General features: G+C 34.8%; 1 protein-coding gene across 4 annotated transcripts in view; it reads left to right on the forward strand.

Moving 5' to 3' along the window:
- Nucleotides 1-23,889, forward strand: part of SPoCk (secretory pathway calcium atpase) — a 30,883-nt gene that overhangs the window by 362 nt on the left and 6,632 nt on the right. For 2 of the 4 annotated variants that reach the window (XM_013316994.1, XM_013316995.1), the window contains 8 exons: nucleotides 7,341-7,439; nucleotides 10,658-10,823; nucleotides 16,109-16,265; nucleotides 18,113-18,371; nucleotides 20,813-21,050; nucleotides 22,693-22,824; nucleotides 23,173-23,339; nucleotides 23,656-23,801. In XM_013316994.1, the coding sequence (XP_013172448.1) occupies nucleotides 7,341-7,439; nucleotides 10,658-10,823; nucleotides 16,109-16,265; nucleotides 18,113-18,371; nucleotides 20,813-21,050; nucleotides 22,693-22,824; nucleotides 23,173-23,339; nucleotides 23,656-23,801 (1,364 nt within the window). Of the gene's footprint in view, nucleotides 1-217; nucleotides 385-2,943; nucleotides 3,027-7,340; nucleotides 7,440-10,657; nucleotides 10,824-16,108; nucleotides 16,266-18,112; nucleotides 18,372-20,812; nucleotides 21,051-22,692; nucleotides 22,825-23,172; nucleotides 23,340-23,655; nucleotides 23,802-23,889 lie in introns of those variants that run through there. The other 2 variants (XM_013316993.1, XM_013316996.1) reach the window with 2 other exon arrangements.

Here is a 23,889-nt window from a genome sequence, read left to right on the forward strand (position 1 = left end):
ATCGCAACAATTGAACTTTGTGCGATTAAAAAACATATTACAAATATCGTTTAAACATTTTTCGCATATTGCCTTTATTTTGGATTAGATTGAATCGTACAGTGATAGATTATTCAAACGTTTCTGAACTGTTCAAAGATGTCATTTGTCAAGTACAAAATTGTCATCTCGGTTTTTTCGTGTGTCAAATTGACAGTGTATTTTCGTTGTTCTGTAGTTTGTGTCGTCTTTTCGGTGTTAAAATGTCTGTCGAAGCTTAAGCTCTTGGACATTTTGTTAAAGATGAAAAGTAGCCCCACTCGCAAATATGAGAATTTCTCCAACGACCATCAAGGAAAAGATACGGACAAGTATTCTCTAGACAGCCAGGATACTGCAAGTTTGGTTAGTAACTTGTTCAATTTATTGATTTTGTTTGTGTACCATTTCTAGTGTTATTGATTATTAGTTGGAAAGTCATAGTCATGGTAGTTTCATTGTATAATTAACATGAATACGGTGGCTGTATTATCGCTGTTATTTTTTTATTTTCGTATCATAAAAGCTAGTCGACGTAGTCATGTCGGCCTAGATTTTTCTAGTAAGATTTGAGTAACAAGTTGGAGGAACTATATCGGCGTATCGCAATCGACAGCGTCGTTAAAATTTTAAATAAGAAAATATTTTTGAAAAGAATTCGTAATGCATTCCAATGTGACTTCAAATATATGAACATTTCATAGTAATTCTTTCACTTTCACTACGACACGTGAAATACTTTTACTAATCGGTAGTTTCTGCATTTTTTTAATTACGTACCACAAATCTTTGTATTTCATTTGTTTTTAAATAGCCATTACTTTCTTTTTAGACTAATATTGAATGATGGCACATTTTACATACAGCATGAAGCCATGTGTACAAAATTAGAGTTTAAATTAGATTAGTTTGGTATTCAATTAAAAAAAAATAGATTTCATATACAATGCCTGTCTTGTGATTTCAGTGTTCTTGATCACAAATTAGTTTAATTTTTGTAAATATCTATAAGGCTTATATGACAAACTTTTAATATAATTTAACCCTAGGACCCTTAAATCTTCCCTATAGCTTGAGTATGTAATACTGTTAGAGGAAACAAATCTAAGCCATAGGAATAATTAATTCAGACTCCAACTAATAATTCCAGAAATATTTTGTTATGGACCAAAAATTTATGGAAAGAAACCTGTAAGCCAAAGTAAATTAAAGTTAATGACACCTGTCTCCAAATAAAAAAGGGTCTTGACAGACGGACGAACAACAAAGTGATCCTATAAGGGTTCCATATTTTTCCTATGAGGTATAGAACCCTAAAAAGGAGGTTTTTAGTGTGTCTGGGATTTTTCTTTATATAAAACCAGCTGTCTTCGGTAAACCGGACCATAACAAATTAAAAAAACTTAGTAGCCCACAGCTTCCAGACTATGTTCTATATCTGTGCCAAATTTTATCAAGATCCGTTGAGATACACTTTCTAACATCCATCCATACTTTTGTATTTATATTAATTTGCATTTATAATATTATTAAAGATAGTAAGATGGATAAAGAGTCATCACTTGACTTAATACTATCTGTTTATCATAAAAACTAATTGACTTATTGATAACACAATATTATATTACAAAATAGTGTTTTCTCTTTGTTTGATTAATGCCGTTGCTGATAATTCAATCGTATCATTAGGGTTCCGTACCTCGTAGGAAAAACCGAACCCTTATAGGATCACTTTGTTCTCCGTCTGTCCGTCTGTCAAGTCCTTTGGGGTATATTTATTTAATTTTATTATAATTGTGATTTAAAATTTATGAAATGAATAGCAGTGACATCACAAACCAATAACCATTACAAGAGATGAAATTCTCTAATCTTTTTTAAATTGTTTTGTGATTTCTTATTATTGAAAAATATCAAGGCATACCAAAACTTATGATCCGATTCAAAAGTTGAAATCACATAGACTTGAATCATTGAGCTGCAGCTTGACAACTAAATTGGGAGCTCACAGCTCATCGCGATGCTGCTGCCCGGTGCCTGGCAGTTTGCAGTTGTCAAAGACAAAACAAATAAAATTGAGTTGATCTGCAGGTCATCAATTTTTTGTTGAGTTATCCGTGACCACTATCGAGCGACATTCGTCTAGCGCTCAAAATGCAAAATGCGCCATAAAAAAGCGCCCGAGCGAGGGCTAATGGCACGCGTGTCATTAGTTTTGTCCTGCCAGGTCCTATCAACGATTCTTAATAGTATAATTGGTTACCGATGCCCTAAATAGCTTATTATTGTAAATTTCTACGTGACCATTTAATCTTATTTCGTCAGTTAGTAACTCAAAATTCAATTCATTCGATATTGAATGAAATAGCCTGATTTGATTACTTTTTTTATGACGTACACGTGTTAGGTGGGTATGTTAACACTTTTTGTGGTTGTGTTATAAAAATAATTGGTATCGGTTAACGTTAATGTTGTGGGTGCAATGACCCGATGTAGAATGTCGCTAAATAAATTTTACTTCATGCCCATCCCATGCTGTTTTTTTGCGACATTTTACGTAGTTATATTGGTAGTCAATATAAGGTTTAAAGAGTCTATAATGATTTTCATTGCGTTTTAAACACGAATCATATATGGGAAAAAAACACTATAAGAGATAAGAGACGTAGTAGTAAACTGTCTGAATGGGCTACATTAATGATGTACTGTACCCATAAACAAAACATTAATTAAAAAAATATTGGTGTTGACAACCGAGAGTGATGTGATAGGTTCTTACAGGATGGAATTCTTAAAATGCTGCATATCTGTTTCAAGAGTATATGCTTAAAGAAAAAAGTCTAAGTAACACTTCCCCCTTTCCCCCCCACTCGATATTAGGGTGAGCTGCGCACGGGCTTATTATGCGCTCAGTTCAAACGCTCATTACAGTCTGAGTGTTCGTGAGTGACGGATCGTTTAGTGATAAAATGCGACTAAAAAGACTTAAGGCGATCTTTTTTGCCAAGGTTGTAATTTTTATTTGCTTTACATTGAAGGTCAAAGTCAAGTTTAATAAGTATAATTGTTATTTCAGTTTTTTTTTAAATTAGTGAGATATTTTTCGCGGAATTTTGCTTTTAGTATTGTATTGCTTTTGCCGGCCCTATAAAATGTTTTGTGCTGAATTTGTAGCCTAGAATAGTTTAGTGGGATTTTTTTTAGTAAACCTATAATTTTTTTTTATTTTTGGTATTGAATGAACATTCTGGCCAGTTACAAAAATTAAAATAAATCTAATAGAATCTATGCTCTTACTATATGCAAGGCATTCTATTTATAATGCCTTATCGATTATAGTGCTCTAGTTTTTAACCTTGACATACAGATTCTGATTTCCGGTTTTCGAAACCCAGATACTATTTTCCAATAAAAAAAATACTCTGTATAGAAAGCGGCTATTAAATACTTTATATTTTATTGGAACCTTTTATTTTTTTTGTCCACGTTCTTTTATTTTGAACAGTATGTACTAGATATTGATAAGAAGACAATTTTTTTCTTTTTTTCCTGTTTGATTTGATTTACGCATTGTATATAAATAGAATATAGTTCATACATATGTGTATGTTGCGATGTTATAAATATAGCTTTCAAGTGAGAACTGACTAGGTAAACGACTGGTTAACTTCACTAATACCGATCTTTTCGCAACTTGACTAAAGTAGAACACCACCGTATTTAGTTAGTAACCTAATTCTTACCAGTGGAAACTTACGTTAAATATATTTTCGTGGATTTATTAGGATCTATTTTTGAATTAAAAAAATCGTTTACTTTTTTTTGGAATTTTCAATCAACCTGTATAACCTGTTAAACATTGCGCTAATTCCTTACGCCGTAGACTAAAGTCCTGTAGATTTTATAAAAACAGGGAATACGCAGCTGCGTTTCCTGCGTTTCTTTAAACGACTAGTTAAAACTTGTTTACTTGAGACATAGTTATGTGTTGCTTATTTTTATGGCTTTGGTATTTTATTAATTCAATGTACTGTACATTATTGTATACAGTATGTCCCTGTTTAGGGTTGCGAGCCTAACTTGAAGGGGAAATATTTATTTAGTAGAAAAATTTAGTACGTTAGGTCATTTTTTTACAAAATATGAAATAAAGTAGCTTAATAATTTAGATTGTGATCAGAGATGTTATTTTTTTATATCATAAGGTGGCAAACGAGCGAGCGGCCACCTGAAATCGCTGAAATAGCGAAGTGACCGTTGCCCATAGACATACGCATACGCATATGCGTTGCCTACCTTTAATCGACGGAGGATACACAGAAAGAAAATATGTTCCCTTTCCATGCATCCTCTCATCCGGAAAGTCCACTTCCACTTCCCATCCTTTCCTTATAAGAAAAAAGGTAGGAAGGGAAAGAGGACTAAATTAGGCCTCCGGGACGCACACTCATCAGACGAAACGCGGAATCTTCACGCCTATCTTCTGTATGGTCGTGGTATTTCACCGGGCGAACCGGGCCAATTCGTGCGAAGAAGTTAAAGCGGGCTCTACCACTGTTAGAATGTATTTGTTTTATAAGCAGATTTTGGTTTCAGAAACCTCCTGTTAATCGTTATATTTGTTTCTTTAGGTTATAGTTATTTATTTATTGGTATCTTAAGTATAAAATAATTATTTGAAACAATGTAATAATTTTTTATCAGACCAATTTATTTCCATGCATATGAAACAAGTGATAGGCATGCAACTGGAAGCATTATCAAATAATTAAAGAAATTAAAATTATCAACAGCAAACGTAAATGCTAATTAAAATAATGATTGCAGCAAATAAATATTTTAATGTTGCCATGTATTTATTATTTAATTTAAAAACGAAAATATTCGATTGGCTGTATCTATATAAATGGATAGGTCTTTGCTTATTATTAGTTCCTTTCTTCACCACCGATACCAGCGCCAAAATGGCGAAAATCAAATTGGCACGAAAATTCACAGTTTATACCCTATCCATGTATATAGTCAGTGAAGAGTCTACAGAATGTATCACATTTTTACATTAGCTATGATAATGCTGGGAATAATCTAAAACATGTCACTCTTTTAAAAAACAAGAGAAGATAAACAATACGTCAAGTGAATTAACTGACATTCACAATTTGGTGGTATATTTATGACATAGCACGAATAATTGTGGCACTCGCCTTCGTGACGTCATCAATAATTTGTGTTATAAATTTTATTAGATTGGTGTAGTCCACGCCCGGTAAGGACGCTTTTAGAAAAAGTTACTAACGAATATTCGTACTAGACCCTCAGAAGTATTAAGACGTTCATAATTATTTTCTACACAACTTAATTGATTACAGTATTGAATATTGTCAAAGATTTTAGTGAAATTATTTTATGATAGCCTTGCTTTAAAATGTAATTGGAAGTTACGTCCTCAGTCGTCCATTAAACGGGTACAATGCTTCACAAAGGTATACAGTTTTTAGGTCAATATTTTAAATGCACGACCTGAATTCGCATACTTTTCTGAATTAAACAGTAAAGCTATTGTCTATATGAATGTACTGACTAGAAGTACACCCTTCCAATTTCGGTCTAATATAGTGGTATAAGAAAAACTTAGGTCTACAATCTATATCTATATAAATAAATAAATTGTCTGTTTGTACTATCATATATGAATTACTTATAACAAAAACAAAATATATTTGCCTGTCTGCATGCCTGCTTTTGTTCTTAGCTGTATGTTTTCATACATTTTGCGCCCTTTGAGATTCAAGCAAATCTGTTGGCAACAACTAGTTTATTCCTTATCCCTTCACTTATAATGTAACAATCAAGCAGTACGTTTTTTATATCTTATATATAAAATTCTCGTGTCACAATTTTCGTTCTCATACTCCTTAGAAACGGCTTGACCGATTCTCATGAAATTTTGTGTGCATATTGAATAGGTCTGAGAATCGGCCAACATCTATTTTTTATCCCGCGCGGACCGAGTCGCGGGCGACAGCTAGTCTAATATATAAAATTCTCGTGTCACAATTTTCGTTTCCATACTCTTCCGAAACGGCTTGACCGATTCTCATGAAATTTTGTGAGCATATTGAGTAGGTCTGAGAATCGGCCAACATCTATTTTTAATACCGCGCGGACGGAGTCGCGAGCGACGTCTAGTCTTTTATAAATAACAATAAATGTTAGTACTTATAATGATTGGACCTCTTCGTTGTATTCTGACTATTCTCTTTCAGTTTTTGTTCCGCTTCGTCTTAAAAAAAACAATCGAACTATTCCGTTATATTGTCTGATGCCTATTGTGTAATCCTTTTGATTTTAAAGCAAGACCTTAAAAAACTAGTAAGTCTATAGCTAGATAAACGCTTTGTCCTAAATCAATTGAAGCGTTTCAGGAATATTATTTGGTTTTAAATTGTCCTCAGTACCAGGTACGGAAACATAACAGGAAACAAAACATACCAGGAACTCATAAATGATAAGGTTATAAAATAACAAATTAGAAGTTTCTCGCCTTTAATCCTTTAAAATAGGTCAATTTAAATAAGGTCAACTAATTAAAAAAATTTAAACCAAAGTTGTTTACGTAAATTGATTAATATTTATTTTATAAAGCAGATGAGTTTGTTTGTTTGTTTGTTTAAACGCGCTAAACTTAGGAGCTACTGGTCCGATTTGAAAAAAATTTTTTTTGTTGGATAGTCCATTTATAGAGGAAGGCTTAAGGCTATATGACATTTTGCTGTGACCAATAGTTTTTTTTTATTCCGCGCGGACACAGTCTCGGGCGACAGCTAGTTTACTATATTGATTCAAAAGTACATTTGTGTGTAGGTAAGAATGATAAAGTTAATTCGCTTATGAAATAACTCATAGAAGTCCTATTCAGTAACAAAAACTGTCACAAGTTCCTTATTGGCCTGTAGGTGTTTGGTGTTGTTTGTCATTTTCTATGCCTAAGTAAACACAATTCTGAAAGAAAATACGGAAAGTTTGGCTTACTAGCCGTGGGTTTCTGACTCCAAGATCTCATTTTAAAACATATTGTTTATCTCAGTGTTGTCAAATGACAAGGCTGACGATATGTTTTGTACAGAGATTTGTATGTCAGAAACCCACGGTATCTAACCTTACCTAATCTAGCTGCGATGATAGCGCCACTCTTTCAACGGATGTGATAAGTTTTAGCCAGATCCTGAATAGCGAGATGCCTTTAGATTCAATGTCGGTGTAAAATCCCTTTTCCACTACGCGTTTTAATAAGATTTCTAACTATTGTATTATTTGTTTAGCATTCGGAGGAGGGCGGGCGGCGCGGCGCGGACGTGAGCGCGGGCGCCGGCGACATGTGGATCAGCGCCGTCGAGAGCTCCATACTCGCCTGGGAGGAGGTACGTCTAAGCGTGGGTTTTTACTGCCGAAACACATGTATAAAAATATATTGTTATCTGTCTGCGACTGCGCAGTATTCCACCGTTATCAACAGGTGGTTGTCTCATCGCTAGACGTAGTGTCTGGACGAGATCAATGTCAAAATCATGTCTATCAAAGCAACAGGGTGTTCTCAGGTGTTCTATTTGGACAAGTTTACTTTCTTAACGTAGTTTTCTTTTTAATAGTAATAATATAAATAAATGAATGAAAATATAAATTTTTCAAATAATTTTCCGACGTCTTGTGTTTTTATCTACGAATATAAGGATAAATTCTAGAAATTACTGACAAAAATATTCAAAATGATTAACATCGTCTCGTCGCATATTAATCTTATTAAAATTTTTCACTCACTTTTTGTAGCTGATCGCATAATCTCGTATACAAATATACAGAAGCAAATAAAATATTAGTCAAGGTCACCATCACGTGGCAGCGAAAAGCATAAACCGTAACATTATATTGAAAATATGATGCAATAATTCAAGAACATTTAATTAATCTTAACATTACTATGGTTGTAATCTATACTTTATAATAAAGCGTAAACACACTTCTTTATAACCCAGTAGCTTAGCAATCGCGGCAAATAATTTTGAATAATTAATTAATAGGTAACGAGTTGATTAAGAAAATCTTAATCCGAGAAAGGAACATTGCAAGGCAATATTAGCAAAGTTGAATGGTTGCCATGGTAACGGTAGATCTCAGTCAATGACAATAAAGGTTATTGTCATTTGAGAATTTCTATCGTGTCCTTAACAGTGGTAGACCCCGCTGGAACATCTTACACGAATTGTCCCGACTCGCCCGGTGAAATACCACGACCACACAGAAGACAGGCGTTAATTGGAAGCAATTCCGCGTTTCGTCTGATGAGTGTGCGTCCCAGAGGCCTAATTTAGTCCTCTTTCCCTTCCCCTCTTTTTTCTTGTAAGGAAAGGATGGAAAGTGGAAGTGGACTTTCCGGAAGAGAGAATGCATGGGAAGGGAAAATATTTTCTTTCTGTGCATCCTCTCCTCCGTCGATTAAAGGTTTCAGCGTAAGAATAAGGTTAAAAGGTTCAGAGCTAAACATTACTGTTTTTACCAAAACCTACTGTAGATAAATAAAGAAAGTTTAACTCTCTGCATTTCCATGATATATCAGGTGAATGTCCATCATGTCTGCGATAACTGATAAAAGTATTGGAAGTCGTCGAAATAATTGAAGCGAACGAAAAAAAATCGCAATATACATTGCTATGTATATAATCTTGATAGATAAGAGCAAATCTCGATTTCCAATCTCATTTCTATATTGGATTTAATATTATAAGCATTATCATATGTAGTATTTAGTTGGCACGCCGGGCAGAACATTATTCTAGTTCCTGGCGTGTCAAATTAAATGGGTACATTGCGTAGTATTTGTGAATTACTTATTTATCTTGTTTTTTTAATGAAAAAGGTAAAGATTACCGATTAATTGTAGTTTTGAAAAGTAGACAATGCATACGCAATTGCGTATGTCTATGGGCAACGGTCACTTCGCTATATTAGCGATTTCAGGTACCCGCTCGCTCGTTTGCCACCTTACGATATATAAAAAATATCTCCAATTCTTCGTCGTAATTTTTGTTAAATATAACAGTAATTTATTGCGTTTCTTAACCGGTTCGAGTCGGTTGTCATTTGTATGGAGGTCAATAAACTTTCGCGTAATTTCCTTTGATAAATGTCAATTAATGATGTACCATGGGTGGCAATTGTTTTAATTGGCCTAATCGTATGAACATTCCTTTTTTTTGGACTAAAGAGTCGATTTTATAAATTCTTTCATTAAAAAGTAATGCCACAATATACCCGACTGGCGTAGGCTATATTTATTACTAGGTTTTTTAATCCCGCGCACACGAAGTCGCGGGAGGCTGCTAGTTAGTAATTACTAGTTGGTAAGTACATACGCGGTATTTATAATTTTTATTAAGTACGTAAAATGCTATTTTACAATACACAAAAGTCCTCCAAAGTTGATTTTATTATTATTTTCACAAGGTGTGAATTTATAGGCGATTGTGTAATCTTCCAGGTAGCATAAAATTTACAGACCACGAATATGACATCTATTGACACGTGTTTAACAATTATGTATATTTACAAACATTACAATTTTAGCAAGTATACGATTAATAGGAAAAGACTGCGCTATTACACTTCAAAGAACAAAGTGGATACCTACATTGTAAATGGAATACTCTGGTACAGATAGTTGGAATAACATAACTTTTTTATTTATGCACTAATTGAGATTAAACAAACACTAAATATTAAGTGAAGCTTACCACAATACAGTAGTGAATACGGTATATAAATCGGCTAAGCAGTTTCTAAAATTAAAGCACACAAACATACAGACAAATTGACAAAATCGATACAATAGTTGGTTTGAGATCTATATTGTTAAGTTCTATTTGTATTAATTTTATTCATTTAAAAGACAATTCTTAGCCTTGATATACAAAATTTAAGATTGTCTATAAGCTAAAGGCTTTGTTCATCTTATCAGATAATAGTGTTGGCCTATTTTCACCTAACATATTTGTCTGGTTTTTACGTGAATAAATGACACTAGTTTGACATGAAATAATATTTTGTTGACATTTAAATTGTCGAAGTTTTATGGCTAAATATATTTTTTTTAATTTAGGGCAAACTAACCTTGGGTTTCTAAGACCATAGTACCCTTCTAAACAAAGATAATGACGGGGATGACTATATATTTTATAGAGATTTTTGTCTTAGAAACCAACTGTAAGTCAGTCGTATGTTTAAATACATCATTAAAGTTAAGTTACAATATTGTAGATGTTTTATATATGACTGGCTCTTGCGACTTCGTCTTCCTAGAATTAAATAAAAAATAATATAGAGTAGTATTAGGAAGTTATGGTATTATCGTTTTAAAACAGTTTGAAGCGACCGTTTACAGCAATACAGCGCATATTGCAGGCCAGTTGTAAAGATCAATACATAGTGCCTGAAGTACGGACTCGGTAACGATTGACCCAATTTAAGACTGAAATGTTAATTTTAATGGAGTGCTTTTCTAGCAATCTTTTAGTAATTTGACTTGATAGACAATACTTCAATTGTTGTTTACTATACCAGTTGTAATTCAGTATTTTGTCACCAGGTGGCGGATCGTCTACACGTGGACGTCCGTCGCGGTCTGTCATGGCGGGAGGCTAACGACCGTATGAACTTTGTTGGCCCCAATGAGTTCCAAGTGAAGGAGGAGGACCCGCTCTGGAAGAAATACATCGAGCAGTTCCAGAATCCGCTCATTCTATTACTACTGGGTAAGTGTATGACAAATCAACTTTATAAAGTTGTAGTCGTACTATCTGGAAATTATAAAAGTATATTAGGTACATGATTAATCTTTGTCTAGTCTTACTGCTGGTATCTGAGATGAAAATCTCTGTTACAACATATCGTGATTCCTGCTTATCTTTGACGAAACAGAGATAACAATATGTTTTAAACGGGGATTTTGTTTTCAGAAACCCACGGTAATATTCCTGCATTTGTGTGTAATATAATATATTTAGTAACACGAATGTAAATTTTTAATGATTTGAATTATATTCGCTTAATATGTTTTGCAACAATACACAACTTCAATGATATTAGCGACTGTTAGGAAGAAAATTCAAAAATAAGTCAGTGTATTGGCACAACACTAGCCTTACTAAAATGTCGTTTATGTCCCCTCACTATTCTCTTGACACTGCACTTTGTAACGACAGCACGTCACTCGCGCCAAAGGATGCTTAATAATCTTATATATAAAATACTCTTGTCACAATTATCGTTCCCATACTCCTCCGAAACGGCTTGACCGATTCTCATTAAATTCTCTTGTCTGAGAATCGGCCAACATCTATTTTATAATCCCGCGCGGACGAAGTCGCGGGCGACTGCTAGTAATGTCTAAAATAACTTAATTTAGTATTGGAGTTGTTTTTTACTAAAACATTTTTACACTGTACAAAATGAAGACTACACAATGTTGTTTTTGTATGCAGATCACATACAGTACGAAGTAAAAGCGAAAGACCTAAATTTTTCGCCAACTTCGTGTATTGTTTAAACACATGTCAAATAAAATATATATATTTTTAGATGAATATAGGCCGTCGTCCGCGACTCCGTCTATGCGTGATTAAAATATAGTTCGTAACAGATTCTCAGACTTACTGAATATGCATATAAAATTACATAAAAATCGATAAAACCGTTTCGGGGGATGGTAACTAACATTGTGACACCAGAATTTTATATAAGACTAGCTGTCGCCCGCGACTCCGTCCGCGTTTGTCTAAACAATATAAAATAAAAAATTTAGGGGTTGACTACCCTTAACATTTAGGGGGATGAAAAATAGTTGTTGGCCGATTTTCAGACCTACTCAATATGCTCACAAAATTTCATGAGAATCGGTCAAGCCGTTTCGGAGGAGTATGAGAACGAAAATTGTGACACGAGAATTTTATATATAACATTATTCATAACAACATAAAGTTATGTCTTTAAATTAATATAACCAACATCTTTGTTCCTTGCTAAAGCAGTAAAACGCAAACAATTGGATAACACAAACAACTTAAACAATATTATTTACCTGGTAGTTTTTTTTTCGAAGCCAATGAACCCGTGACCGGACTTGTTATGCAAAAAGTGGCCATAGACCGAAATAACAAGCTTAGTCTACATACTATTGTATTATAAAATTCAAACAATATAACGGGACATATCCCGTCTCCTGAACGGAACTAACTATAGTTAGGCCTACTCCACGTTCCCATCCCCTCCATTCCTTATAAAGAAATAATGGAAGGGGAAGAAGAGTTGACGAAGGACGGAACGCATAAAAAGGGGGAAATATCCTCTTTCTGCACGTCCCTTCATCCCTTGATTGAAGGTAGGAACGCCTCTGCAATTGCAAACGTCCATGAACAGCGGTCGTTTCGCTATTTCGGCGAATTTAGGTGTCCGCCTGCTCGTTTTTCAACTTTGCTCAGGGTAAAATTAGTTAAGGCGGATTATGTCCTTTGCTCCAAGCTGATACCTAAAATTGTGTACTACAAAGCGTCACGTGCGATATACTGATGTTTTATAAAGTTTGAATAGTACTGTATACATAGCTGTTTGAAATAAAGCCAAGTGTACACGACAAGCGTTCATGTAGCGATATTTATGCTAATTTTGATAAGATATTCATGAAACAGTAGACGGTAAATTGTACACGAACGTGAGGATTACTGGATTATGTTATAACAGTATATTGTTGTTTATGTATTTAACCTAGACATAGATTTGTAACAAGTAATTTCAGTCTAGAATAATTGGTTTAGAATTGTTTCTTACGAGAATGTAGTTAAACATATCTTTTACATCATTTTAAACAAGTAATAAAAATCTTGGGAAGAAAACGAATCGAATAAGTTACATTTTTTTCTAAGTATTGAAACTGCACTCGGTCACATTGGGATACTTGCTACACGCAGAAGTCTTGTGATATTATCGTCAACTAGCTGTCGACCGCGACTCCGTCCGCGCGGTATTAAAAATAGATGTTGGCCGGTTCGCAGGCCTACTCAATATACTCACAAAATTTCATGAGAATTGGTCAAGCCGTTTCGGAGGAGTATGGGAACGAAAATTGTGACACGAGAATTTTATATATAAGACTAGCTGTAGCCCGCGACTCTGTCCGCGTGGGATTAAAAATAGATGTTGGCCGATTCTCAGATCTACTCAATATGCTCACAAAAATTCATGAGAATCGGTCAAGTCGTTTCGGAGGAGTATGGATACGAAAATTGTGACACGAGAATTTTATATATAAGATTTAAATTCCATTTAATTTTCGTTAATAATTCAACATGTCAAAGAGGACATCGCGGTTCGATAGTTTTATTAAACTTCGATTCAAGTGCATTTGAGGTCACCTTGACGACATCATTTTTTAAATTATTAATTGAATAGATTCGTACAAAAATCGAACCGAAACATATGGTACCTTTTTACCAGACCAAAGAAAGTATGGATGGATTGTGTGAAAGAGGATATGCGTAAGAAGGGATGAATTCAGATATGATAGCTGATAGAGATGTATGGAGGATTAGGACTGCGCTGACCTTCTGTAGGGACAAGGGCAGGTTGGTGATGATGATGATTGAGAGTCATGGAAATATAATTTTTGTACAGATATTTCGGTAATGGAAACGCTAAAATTTTAATTCTAATAATGTTCTACTCAAGTCAATCAGATGTTACGTGCTCAAACGAGTGACCTTAAAGCCGACTTAAGCCGTAATAATTTGCGATGTCATGTTTCGCTTTGTTTAGAACAAGGCTATCTTTACGTTATATTTTGTAGTATTACATGCTATTTATAATTTTTTATTTATTTATATTTATGCGTCAACTAGCTGTCGCCTGTGACTCCGTACGCGCGGAATATCAAAAAAAATAATTAGTAGTCTATGTGTGGTGGTGATACATATTTATGGTGAAATTAACCACTTTGATGTCCCTATTATCCTTCGCCGGCGTTCAAAGGGTTAAAATACGTGTTTTATTATACAGTGTTTAACTATATTTTTTAGGGTAATCTTACTAATATTATAAATGGGAATGTTTAGATGGATTGATGTTTGAAGGTATCTCTGGAACGATTGAACGGATCTCGATGTAATTTGGCATACATATAGAACATAGTCTGGAAGAACACACTACGTTTTTTTTTTAATTCCCCTCGGATGGAGTCGCGGGCTATTACATTATATATTTACAACTTGCACACGAAACTAAGATATAAAATGTTGAAACGAACCTTAAGAATTCTAGACCTTATGTTGAAAAGGTTTCTTTAACTGATGTAAAAGGTAGGATCCTTTTATACTAAGACCTAGTTCTATAGAACGTTTTAAGGTCAGTGAACGCAGGTGCTGAATTTCAGTTGTAAAGTATGTGAACATATACTTGAATAGTTAATGTAAAGTGATGTTATGTATTAAACAAAGTAGAGTAAATAGCGAGGGAGCATTTGTTGAAGCAGGTGTTTTATACATAGAATGTCTATGTAAATCTTACTTCTTACTTATATAAATGTGAATGTTTGGATGGATGGATGTTTGTTCGAAGGTATATTCAGAACGGCTCAACAGATGTAGAATATTGTCTTGAAGAACAGGTAGGCTACTTTTTAAGTTCGCGGGCGAACGAATGTTTAGATGGATGGATAGATGGTTGTATGGACGGATCTTTAATAGTATATCCATAACGGGTCAACGGATTTTGATGAAATTTCACATTTAGATGTAGTACATAGTCTGGGAGAACACAGGTTATTAAGTTTTTTTTTTAATTCTGCTCAGAGATTGTCGCGGGCGATAATTATTAAGTAATACATATATTCAAACAATTTTTATTTTTTTGCCTAAGTGTCAAATTACCAAGGTATAGCATTATATACTTTTTATAAATGAGTGGTATCTTGCACTTGACAAGGTTATTGTCAAGGATAAAGTTTTTAAACATAAATTATATTGTTTCAAATTACACAAAATTGTACTTTTTTATGTTTAGTTTTTGTCGACCTTAATTATAGATATCCTGAATAGCGTAGATATGCAGGTAAACAGTTTAACGAGCTGTGATTGACATGAAAATAATATCTCACGGTAGGTAACATTGAATAGAACTAACAATCAGATAAATACAGTAATACACGTACTAGTTTTTGTTAATATCTTATACTAGCTGTTGCCCGCGACTCCGTCCGCGCGATATTAGACTTAACAAGTAGCTTATGTTAACTTATGTAAAAACGTCTAAAACACCCACGTATGTTCGTCCGGTGGCGGTCCGGACGCGAAGTAATACCCTTATGAAGGGACCCCGATGGGCTCGAAACTAGTCGGTGCCGCCACCGGACGAATATACGTCAGTTTTTAGCCGTTTTTATATAAGTTTATTATAATGTCTTACGAAAGTTTCAATAATTTAAGTAGTTTATGTGTTCCACACTATGGTTGAACACTTGTTTTGACACAATATTTCAAATCGATTATTGAATACAGTTTGGGTTCATTATTCATACATTTGTGTATGTATTTAACACATCTGTACGTATGGTATTGAACAAATAGAAAAAGTCGATTACCTGTTATGTAGCATGAACTTAACATAGAACCTTTAATTTTATAGATGTATTATTTTAAGAAATATTCAAATACTCTCTCTCTCTCTCTCTTTCACTCTCTTTCTCTCTCTCTCTCTTTCTTTCTTTGTCCCTCTCTCTCTCTTCAACCATATGACGCTCACAACTAAGCAAAGGTCTCCCCAACGATCGCTACAATGATCGATCCTTTGCGTGTAGACGCATCCAGGATATTCCAGCAACCTTGTCCAGATAGGTCCATGTTGAGGGAGGTCAATACTGATTGAATGAAATTATTATTTTTGTCACATTAACAGTCATATAAGTCATGTGAAAAACTTAATTTATTAAGTATTTTCAGCGTGAAACTAACTCTTTCATACATACTACTAACATATCTCTCTCTGTCCCCAGGGTCTGCGGTGGTGAGCGTATGCATGCGTCAGTTTGACGACGCGACATCCATTACTGTGGCCATCATCATCGTGGTTACTGTCGCCTTTGTCCAGGAGTATCGCTCGGAGAAGTCTCTGGAGGAACTCAACAAGCTCGTCCCGCCGACATGCAATTGGTAATATTTTTAATATGAATATTGAAATCTATCTTTTTTATTTTTTTAAAATATTAGCAGATTTTTGGTAAATTTACTAATATTTCTTTTACCATTCCAACTAAACTTGTGCTAGGATATGGTTTACGACTTTTGTCGTATGGCGGGATTCGAACGCCCGACCTCGTGATCGGTAATCCGTGCCCATAACCATTAGGCTATTGACGCTTGTTTATCTATAGCCCGCGACTTCCTGCATGCATTAGTAAAAAAACTTAATTTGTAGCCTATGTGCTTGTGACTATGTTCTACATGTATGCCAAATTTCAGCAAGATGTAGCCGTACTAGAGATACTTTCGAACAAACATCCATCCATCCTAAACGTTCGGATTTATAACATTTGACTTGGAGGATAAACATGCAGTTTTTATTCACATCTCAACGGTCCCTACGTAAACATAAGTAACTACTAAGGCAGATTTTATACGAACAAGTAAAATCTAACGTAACAGTAGTGTGTATATCGGTTCGAAAAATGTATTAATTTGACATTTTACTATACAAATAAATACCCGAGAATTTTTTTAAACTCGCTTTACTATTCATAGCCAAAGTAATCGAAATGCAATGGAAAGTAATTGTCGATTGTGTATATGGCACTTTCGCCGCGTGCGCGAGCGCAGGCGAATGCACTTTGATGACGTCATATATCAGCTGATTGAAATGTCAACGTTTTTTATAACATATTTTTATAGTTTCAATTTGTAAGAAAAAACTATAGTTTAAAGTTTTCCACATGTAACTTAATATAAAAAAATGTTTTTTCAATTTTTCTTTTTTAAATCATCATCAGCTCACTATATGATCCTACCGAGGGACTCGGAGCTTAACCTAAGTTAGGGTGACTAGGCCATAGTCAACCACGCTGGCCAAGTGCGGGTTGACTTCACACATATCTTTGAATTTCTTCTCAGATATGTGCAGCATCACGATGTTTTCCTTCACCGTAACAACGTCTGATAAATGTACATATGTAAATCTAAAATGGAAAAAATACACTGGTATATGATGGGATTCGAACCCAGGACCTGCAGATTGCAAGTCAAGTGCTTTAACCCCTGAGCCACTGACGTCTCTTTACTTTAAATAAAACAACAATTTATTTTGATAAAATTAAATAAATGTCTAGGCAGTACATTCTGAAATCTTTCATATTAATAATTGTTATGTGGCAGTTGCAGTTACAACTAATAAAGGTTATTTTCTGAAAAACATACCGTATATTACTACAGGGTGTTTACAGTCAAACCTAGATAATCGAGAACCTAAGTTTAAAAAGTTTTCTCTCTAACCTGAATTTCTCTCTTATGGAATTCCTTCTAATGACTCACCTTTATAAAAATTCCTCGCTTTTCCCGGTTCGATTATAATTAAATAGCTAATGAAGTTAGTCATTTTACTAGTAGACCGCTACGGAATATTCCAGTTAAAAGTTAAACATGTGCTACAGATGTTAAACTTTTTAATTGGCTGCACGTAGAGGTTGCGGTGTCGTAGACGTCGCGTAGATGTTTGTTTTGCTAACAACTCTATCGTAGAGTTCGCTAAACTTACCTTAGAAATAACTAAGTATGCCGTTAATGCTTCGCTTAGTTAAGTGTCTATAGGTAAATACTAGTTTTTGCGATTCCGTGTGCGGAATTTATAAAAAAAAATAATTAGTAGCCTCTGTGTTCCTCCAGACTATGCCAAATTTCAGCGAGATTTGTTCAGCAGTTCTGGAGATATCTAATAACATCCATCTAAACATTCGCATTCATAATAATAGTAAAACAATAAGAAGTAAGAATATATATGTTTTTCACAGTCTGCGAGAGGGCAGTATCGAGCATTTTCTCGCTCGGAATCTAGTACCCGGGGATATAGTCCATCTGAATGTTGGAGACAGAGTGCCTGCTGATCTTCGACTATTCGAATCCACTGACTTGGCTATAGATGAATCATCGTTCACGGGAGAAACAGAACCCGCGGTGAAGACAGTTCTGCCCAACAAAGCTGCCGGTGGGAGAGTGAACAAGGATAATATTGCGTTTATGGGGACATTAGTACGATGTGGTAATGCTAAGGTAAGCATATAACTTGAATTATATGTTATAGTACAAATCTTAATACTAAACTTGTATAAAAACGGCTAAACACTGACGTATATTCATCCGGTGGCGGCACCGACTAGTTTCGAGCCAATCGGGGGCCCTTCATCTAACTAGTCGGTGCCACCGGAAGAATATACGTGAGTGTTTTAGCCGTTTTTATATAAGTTTATTATAATGTCTCATGAAAGTTTAATGAATTGTCATCTTAACGATTTAATTAATCTTAATGTAAATAATAGCAGTTGTGTGTTAACTTAGAAAAATCTAGCCTATCGCAAATATACAGTCTATAAGACTCGCGGATAGTGTAGCTTCCCAACAGTGATTTTTTTTAAATCGATTCAGTAGTTTCGGGGCCTAATAATATAAATATATAGATAACATACTTATATATTTTACTAGCTGTCAGCCGCGACTCCGTCCTCGTTGTTTTATACGTATGCCAAAATTAAACGATATCTGTTCAGCCGTTCTAGATATATCTTCAAACACCCATCCATCCATCCACATCACATCCATCTAAACATTCGCATTTATAATATTAGTAAGTTAAATAAAAAGCAGTTCTTCAAGACATAAATTCGGAAAGAAATGAATAAATAGTATCCTATGTCCGTCTCCTGGCTCTTAGCTATATCCTCACAAATTTTCAGGCATATCGGTAAAGCCGTTCTTGAGTTATAAATAGTGTAACTAACGCCACTTTTTTTTATATATATATTTTTTTTATATCAAAAGGTGGCAAACGAGCGTGCGGTCACCTGAAATCACTGAAATAGCGAAGTGACCGTTGCCCATAGACATACGCAATTGCATATGCGTTGCCTACCTTTAATCGACGGAGGAGAGGATGCACACAAAGAAAATATCTTCCATTTCCATGCATCCTCTCATCCGGAAAGTCTACTTTCACTTCCCATCCTTGCCTTATAAAGAAAAGGATGGGAAGGGAAAGAGGACTAAATTAGGCCTCCGGGACGCACACTCATCAGACTGCACGCGGAATTGCATACACTTGACGCCTGTCTTCTGTGTGGTCGTGGCATTTCACCGGGCGAGCCGGGCCAATTCGTGCGAAGATGTTAAAGCGGGCTCTACCACTGTTATAGATGTATATATATAGATTTATTATTTATTTATTTTATTTATTTATTAACTCTTAATGCTAACATAATACATAACAAAAAAGACAATTAACTAATTTACAAAGCAAGGGCGGCCTTATCGCTACAAGCGATCTCTTCCAGGCAACCCAGTGGGACAGGAAAGAATAACATAGAAAGAGGGATATATAACATATAAATATCAGGATATGTCAAGAATAAATAAATAAGAGCAAGAATTATTAATAATATATAAATATATACTAGTTACATATAGATATACTAAACAAATTAAGCAACATAAATATACAATATACATGAATACACTAACCTATGAATACAAATATATAAATTATAGGAAAGCAGAAGATTATGATATAAAGATTTATGTACTTTTATATTTTTAATAATGTTTGATTAGCGATTTATTATATATAATTTGCATAATATACCCGAAATTTTTCAAACAATAGTTTCTTGTTGGAACAATGAGATGTTTTAATTCTAGTTTCCTTGTGCACACAATGGATGCTGTTTTAAAATTATTAAAACAAATCTAGACCATGGCTCCTAGGATAGATTTAAAAATACAATTTTATTATTAGAGAGCATGTTTCTATTTTAGAATATCTGTTTGTCTTGGTTTGAAAACTCATTTAAATAAATGATAGCTAATAAAAAAAAAACATTAGGGAAAGAATTTTTAAAATCGATTCGTTATTTATTCGGAAGATGAAAATGAAAAAAAACTTTATTGTTATACACAAGAAAATTCAAAATTCAATGTTGCCTCGGCTCCTTAACTAGGAAGACCTGTACTTAAGGAGCGAAGGACTTCCCATACATATAAATTTAATAATTGTTTGTGTAGAAAAACAACTAATTTATGAATTAATAATTATAGTGTGTGTGTGTGTGTGTGATTATGTGTAAATGTGTGTATGTGTATATTTATAAGTGAATATGGATGTGATGACTTAGTTATTAGATAGTCAATCAGTTTTTAAATGTTAAAATATTAGCAGATTTTTGTTAATTTACTATTCCAACTAAGCTCTATGCTTGTGCTAGGATATGGTTTACGACAGTAGTCCAATGGCGGAATTCGAAACCCCGACATCGTGGAATTCCGCACCTTTAACCAATTAGGCTATTGATGCGTTGTTAAAAGCGAAGATTTAAAATCTAACGAAGGTACATTATTAAGAGTGAAACCACATGAGTGCTGCATTTTCGCAAAACCAATTGCAGTTCACACATCTCTAGTGATGTGGCATATCTCTTAACCAATATCTTCCATCTTCCATCCAGGGCATCGTGGTGAGTACTGGAGAACGATCTGAATTCGGTGACATCTTCCGCATGATGCAAGCGGAGGAAGCTCCGAAGACGCCGCTGCAGAAGTCCATGGATACCCTGGGGGCGCAGCTGTCGATGTATTCCTTCTGCATCATCGGCTTCATCATGGTGGCGGGCTGGCTGCAGGGCAAGGCTATACAGGATATGTTCACCATAGGAGTCAGCTTGGCCGTCGCTGCTATTCCTGAAGGTACTACAGAAAACTAGCTGTTCGAACCGGTTATAAGCAACACTAGGTTTTTTGCCCGCGACTTGGTATTTTTAGACATAACTAGTTGTCGCCCACGACTATCGTCGTGGAATGAAAAAACACTTAATTAATTCCCGGTAATTATTCGAATTTTTCTCACCTTTTAAACCTTCTCTAGACCTCCACATTTCAAGACCAAGATAAGATAAATCCGTTCAGCCGTTCTCGAGTTTTAGCGAGACTAACTAACAGCAATTGATTTTTATATATATAGATATAGAATCAATTAGAGCGAAGCGCGCTTTCGTTACAAAGTCAAATGTCAGAATGATTAGTGAGGGGACATAAACGTCGATATTTTAGTAAGGCTAGTGTTGTGTCAGGTAGCTGATGATGATATTGTAGCATTGTAATATAGTACCTGGATGACCGAGCTTTGCTCTGTATTTTTTTTTTATATCATAAGATGGCAAACGAGCGAGCGGCCACATGAAATCGCTGAAATAGCGAAGTGACCGTTGTCCATAGACATACGCAATTGCATATGCGTTGCCTACATTTAATCGACGGAGGAGAGGATGCACAGAAAGGAAATATTTCCATACATCCTCTCATCCGGAAAGTCCACTTCCACTTCCCATCCTTTCCTTATAAGAAACAGGGTGGGAAGGGAAAGAGGATTAAATTAGGCTTCCGGGACGCACACTCATCAGACTGTTGACTTGAGGCCTGTCTTCTGTGTGGTCGTGGTATATCACCGGGCGAGCCGGGACAATTCCTGCGAACATGTTAAAGCGGGCTCTACCATTGTAGCATTTTAATACATAAGTTTTTATAAAAGTGTGCTTCATGTTCTCTGGCTTTATATACAATGGAATAATCTCATAAATGTATTTATATTCAATCTCATTGTCTACAATATGAATGTCAAATACTATAATGTGAACTGTTTGATGAACATTGACAATATTCAGATATTGTAACTACCCTTGTTTATAAACTTTGCTTAGAGTTGAATCTATTTTGCAATATTATGTTATACAATGCAATGGATGGATTCAAATCCTGTATATATAACTATATATCTTATATTTAAATGAGCAGTTCTTGTATATATATGATTGTAATCTCGGAATCGGCTCCAACAATTTTCATAAAATTTAGTATATAGGTGGTTTCGGGGGCGATAAATCGATCTAGCTAGGAATCATTTTTAGAAAATGTCATTTTATTCGTGTTTTATCGATAATCAACTTAACACAAACTTAACTTTTTCTATCGGTATTATCGAAAAATATTATTCATATTTCATCATTTTATTAGTAATTCGTACTTAAATGTAATTTCCAAAAAACACAATAAAAAAAATACCGAGCAAAGCTCATCCAGATTTTATAGGTTAAATCAAATAACAATAACAATTTATTTTTTAATATATGTTGTTACAATACTTGGTCTAAATGTGGGTTTTTGATACCAAAATAACTCTATAAAACCTCATCATTACTATCATTGTTTTAGATAAAATAGTAATATGTTTTTATAGGGCGTTTTGGTGTCGGAAACCCAACATAATTGTATTGTGAATTTAAAAGACTTTTAACTGAAATGGGTAGGAAATTAACGTGTACTATTCAATTAGGTTTACCTATCGTGGTGACTGTCACGCTGGCGTTGGGTGTCATGAGGATGGCAAAACGTAACGCCATTGTGAAGAAACTGCCAACTGTTGAAACTCTGGGCTGCGTCAATGTCATATGCAGCGATAAAACTGGTAAGTTTAGAAACAAGTTTTAGGTAAATTACTAATGTATTGTTGGTTTCTGAGACCAAATTCTCTGTATGAAACATATCTTCATACTTCTCTATCTATAAGAAAACAGAGAACATACGGGAATTTTGGTCCCAGAAACAAATTAACAGTAATATAAGTATTATTAAAAAGAAGTTGTTCGAAAAAACCTATTTTTCTAGATTTAAAACAACGCCATCTGTTGATTGTTTAAAAACCACATTTAAAATTAAGTATTGTTAACAGCGCCATCTATATTTAAAATTACAACTTATTATAAATGTGAAAACAACGCCATCTAGTTATTTTAAAACACTTGTTTACTTATAGGTACATTAACAAAGAACGAGATGACAGTGACGATGGTGTCGACGTCAGGCGGGCACCTGGCGGAGGTGTCGGGCGCGGGGTACAACGCGCGCGGGGAGCTGTCGCTGCGCGCGTACAAGGGACGCGATCTGGATGTCGCTAGGATGGCAGTGCAGACCATGCTTGAGGTCATTTATGACACATCTAGAACTTCTACACTCGTCGTAAATAAATTTCCAAACTGGCAATTAGTCGAAAAACACGCAGTTTTAGTCTTTCCTTTTAATTAGTAGCATATTGATTAATAATTTTAATTATCTATCCCTAATATTATAAATGCCAAAATTAAATGGATTAATGGATGTTTTTAAAAGTATCTTGGTAAAATTTTACACAGATGTAGAACATAGCCTGGAAGAACACAGACTTCTTAATAAGTGTTTTCTTCTAATTCTAATGAAATAAGCAATAATGACAGGCAGTATACAAAGTAAATATATGCAGGTGGGCGTGCTGTGCAACAACGCGGAGATCCGGGACGAGACGCTGTACGGTCAGCCGACAGAGGGCGCGCTGCTCGCCGCCGCCATGAAGAACGACTCGCACCACGTGCGCGACCGATACACCAGGCTGCATGAAATACCATTCAGGTCACTACAACCTCATGCACATTTTTTTCATAATTAAAGTGGGGAAACGACCAACAGGAACACATCTGTTCAACGATGCCCATGGACA

This window comes from Papilio xuthus, unplaced genomic scaffold (assembly GCF_000836235.2).
Source record: "Papilio xuthus unplaced genomic scaffold, Pxut_1.1 DF826945.1, whole genome shotgun sequence".
Taxonomy (NCBI): domain Eukaryota; kingdom Metazoa; phylum Arthropoda; class Insecta; order Lepidoptera; family Papilionidae; genus Papilio; species Papilio xuthus.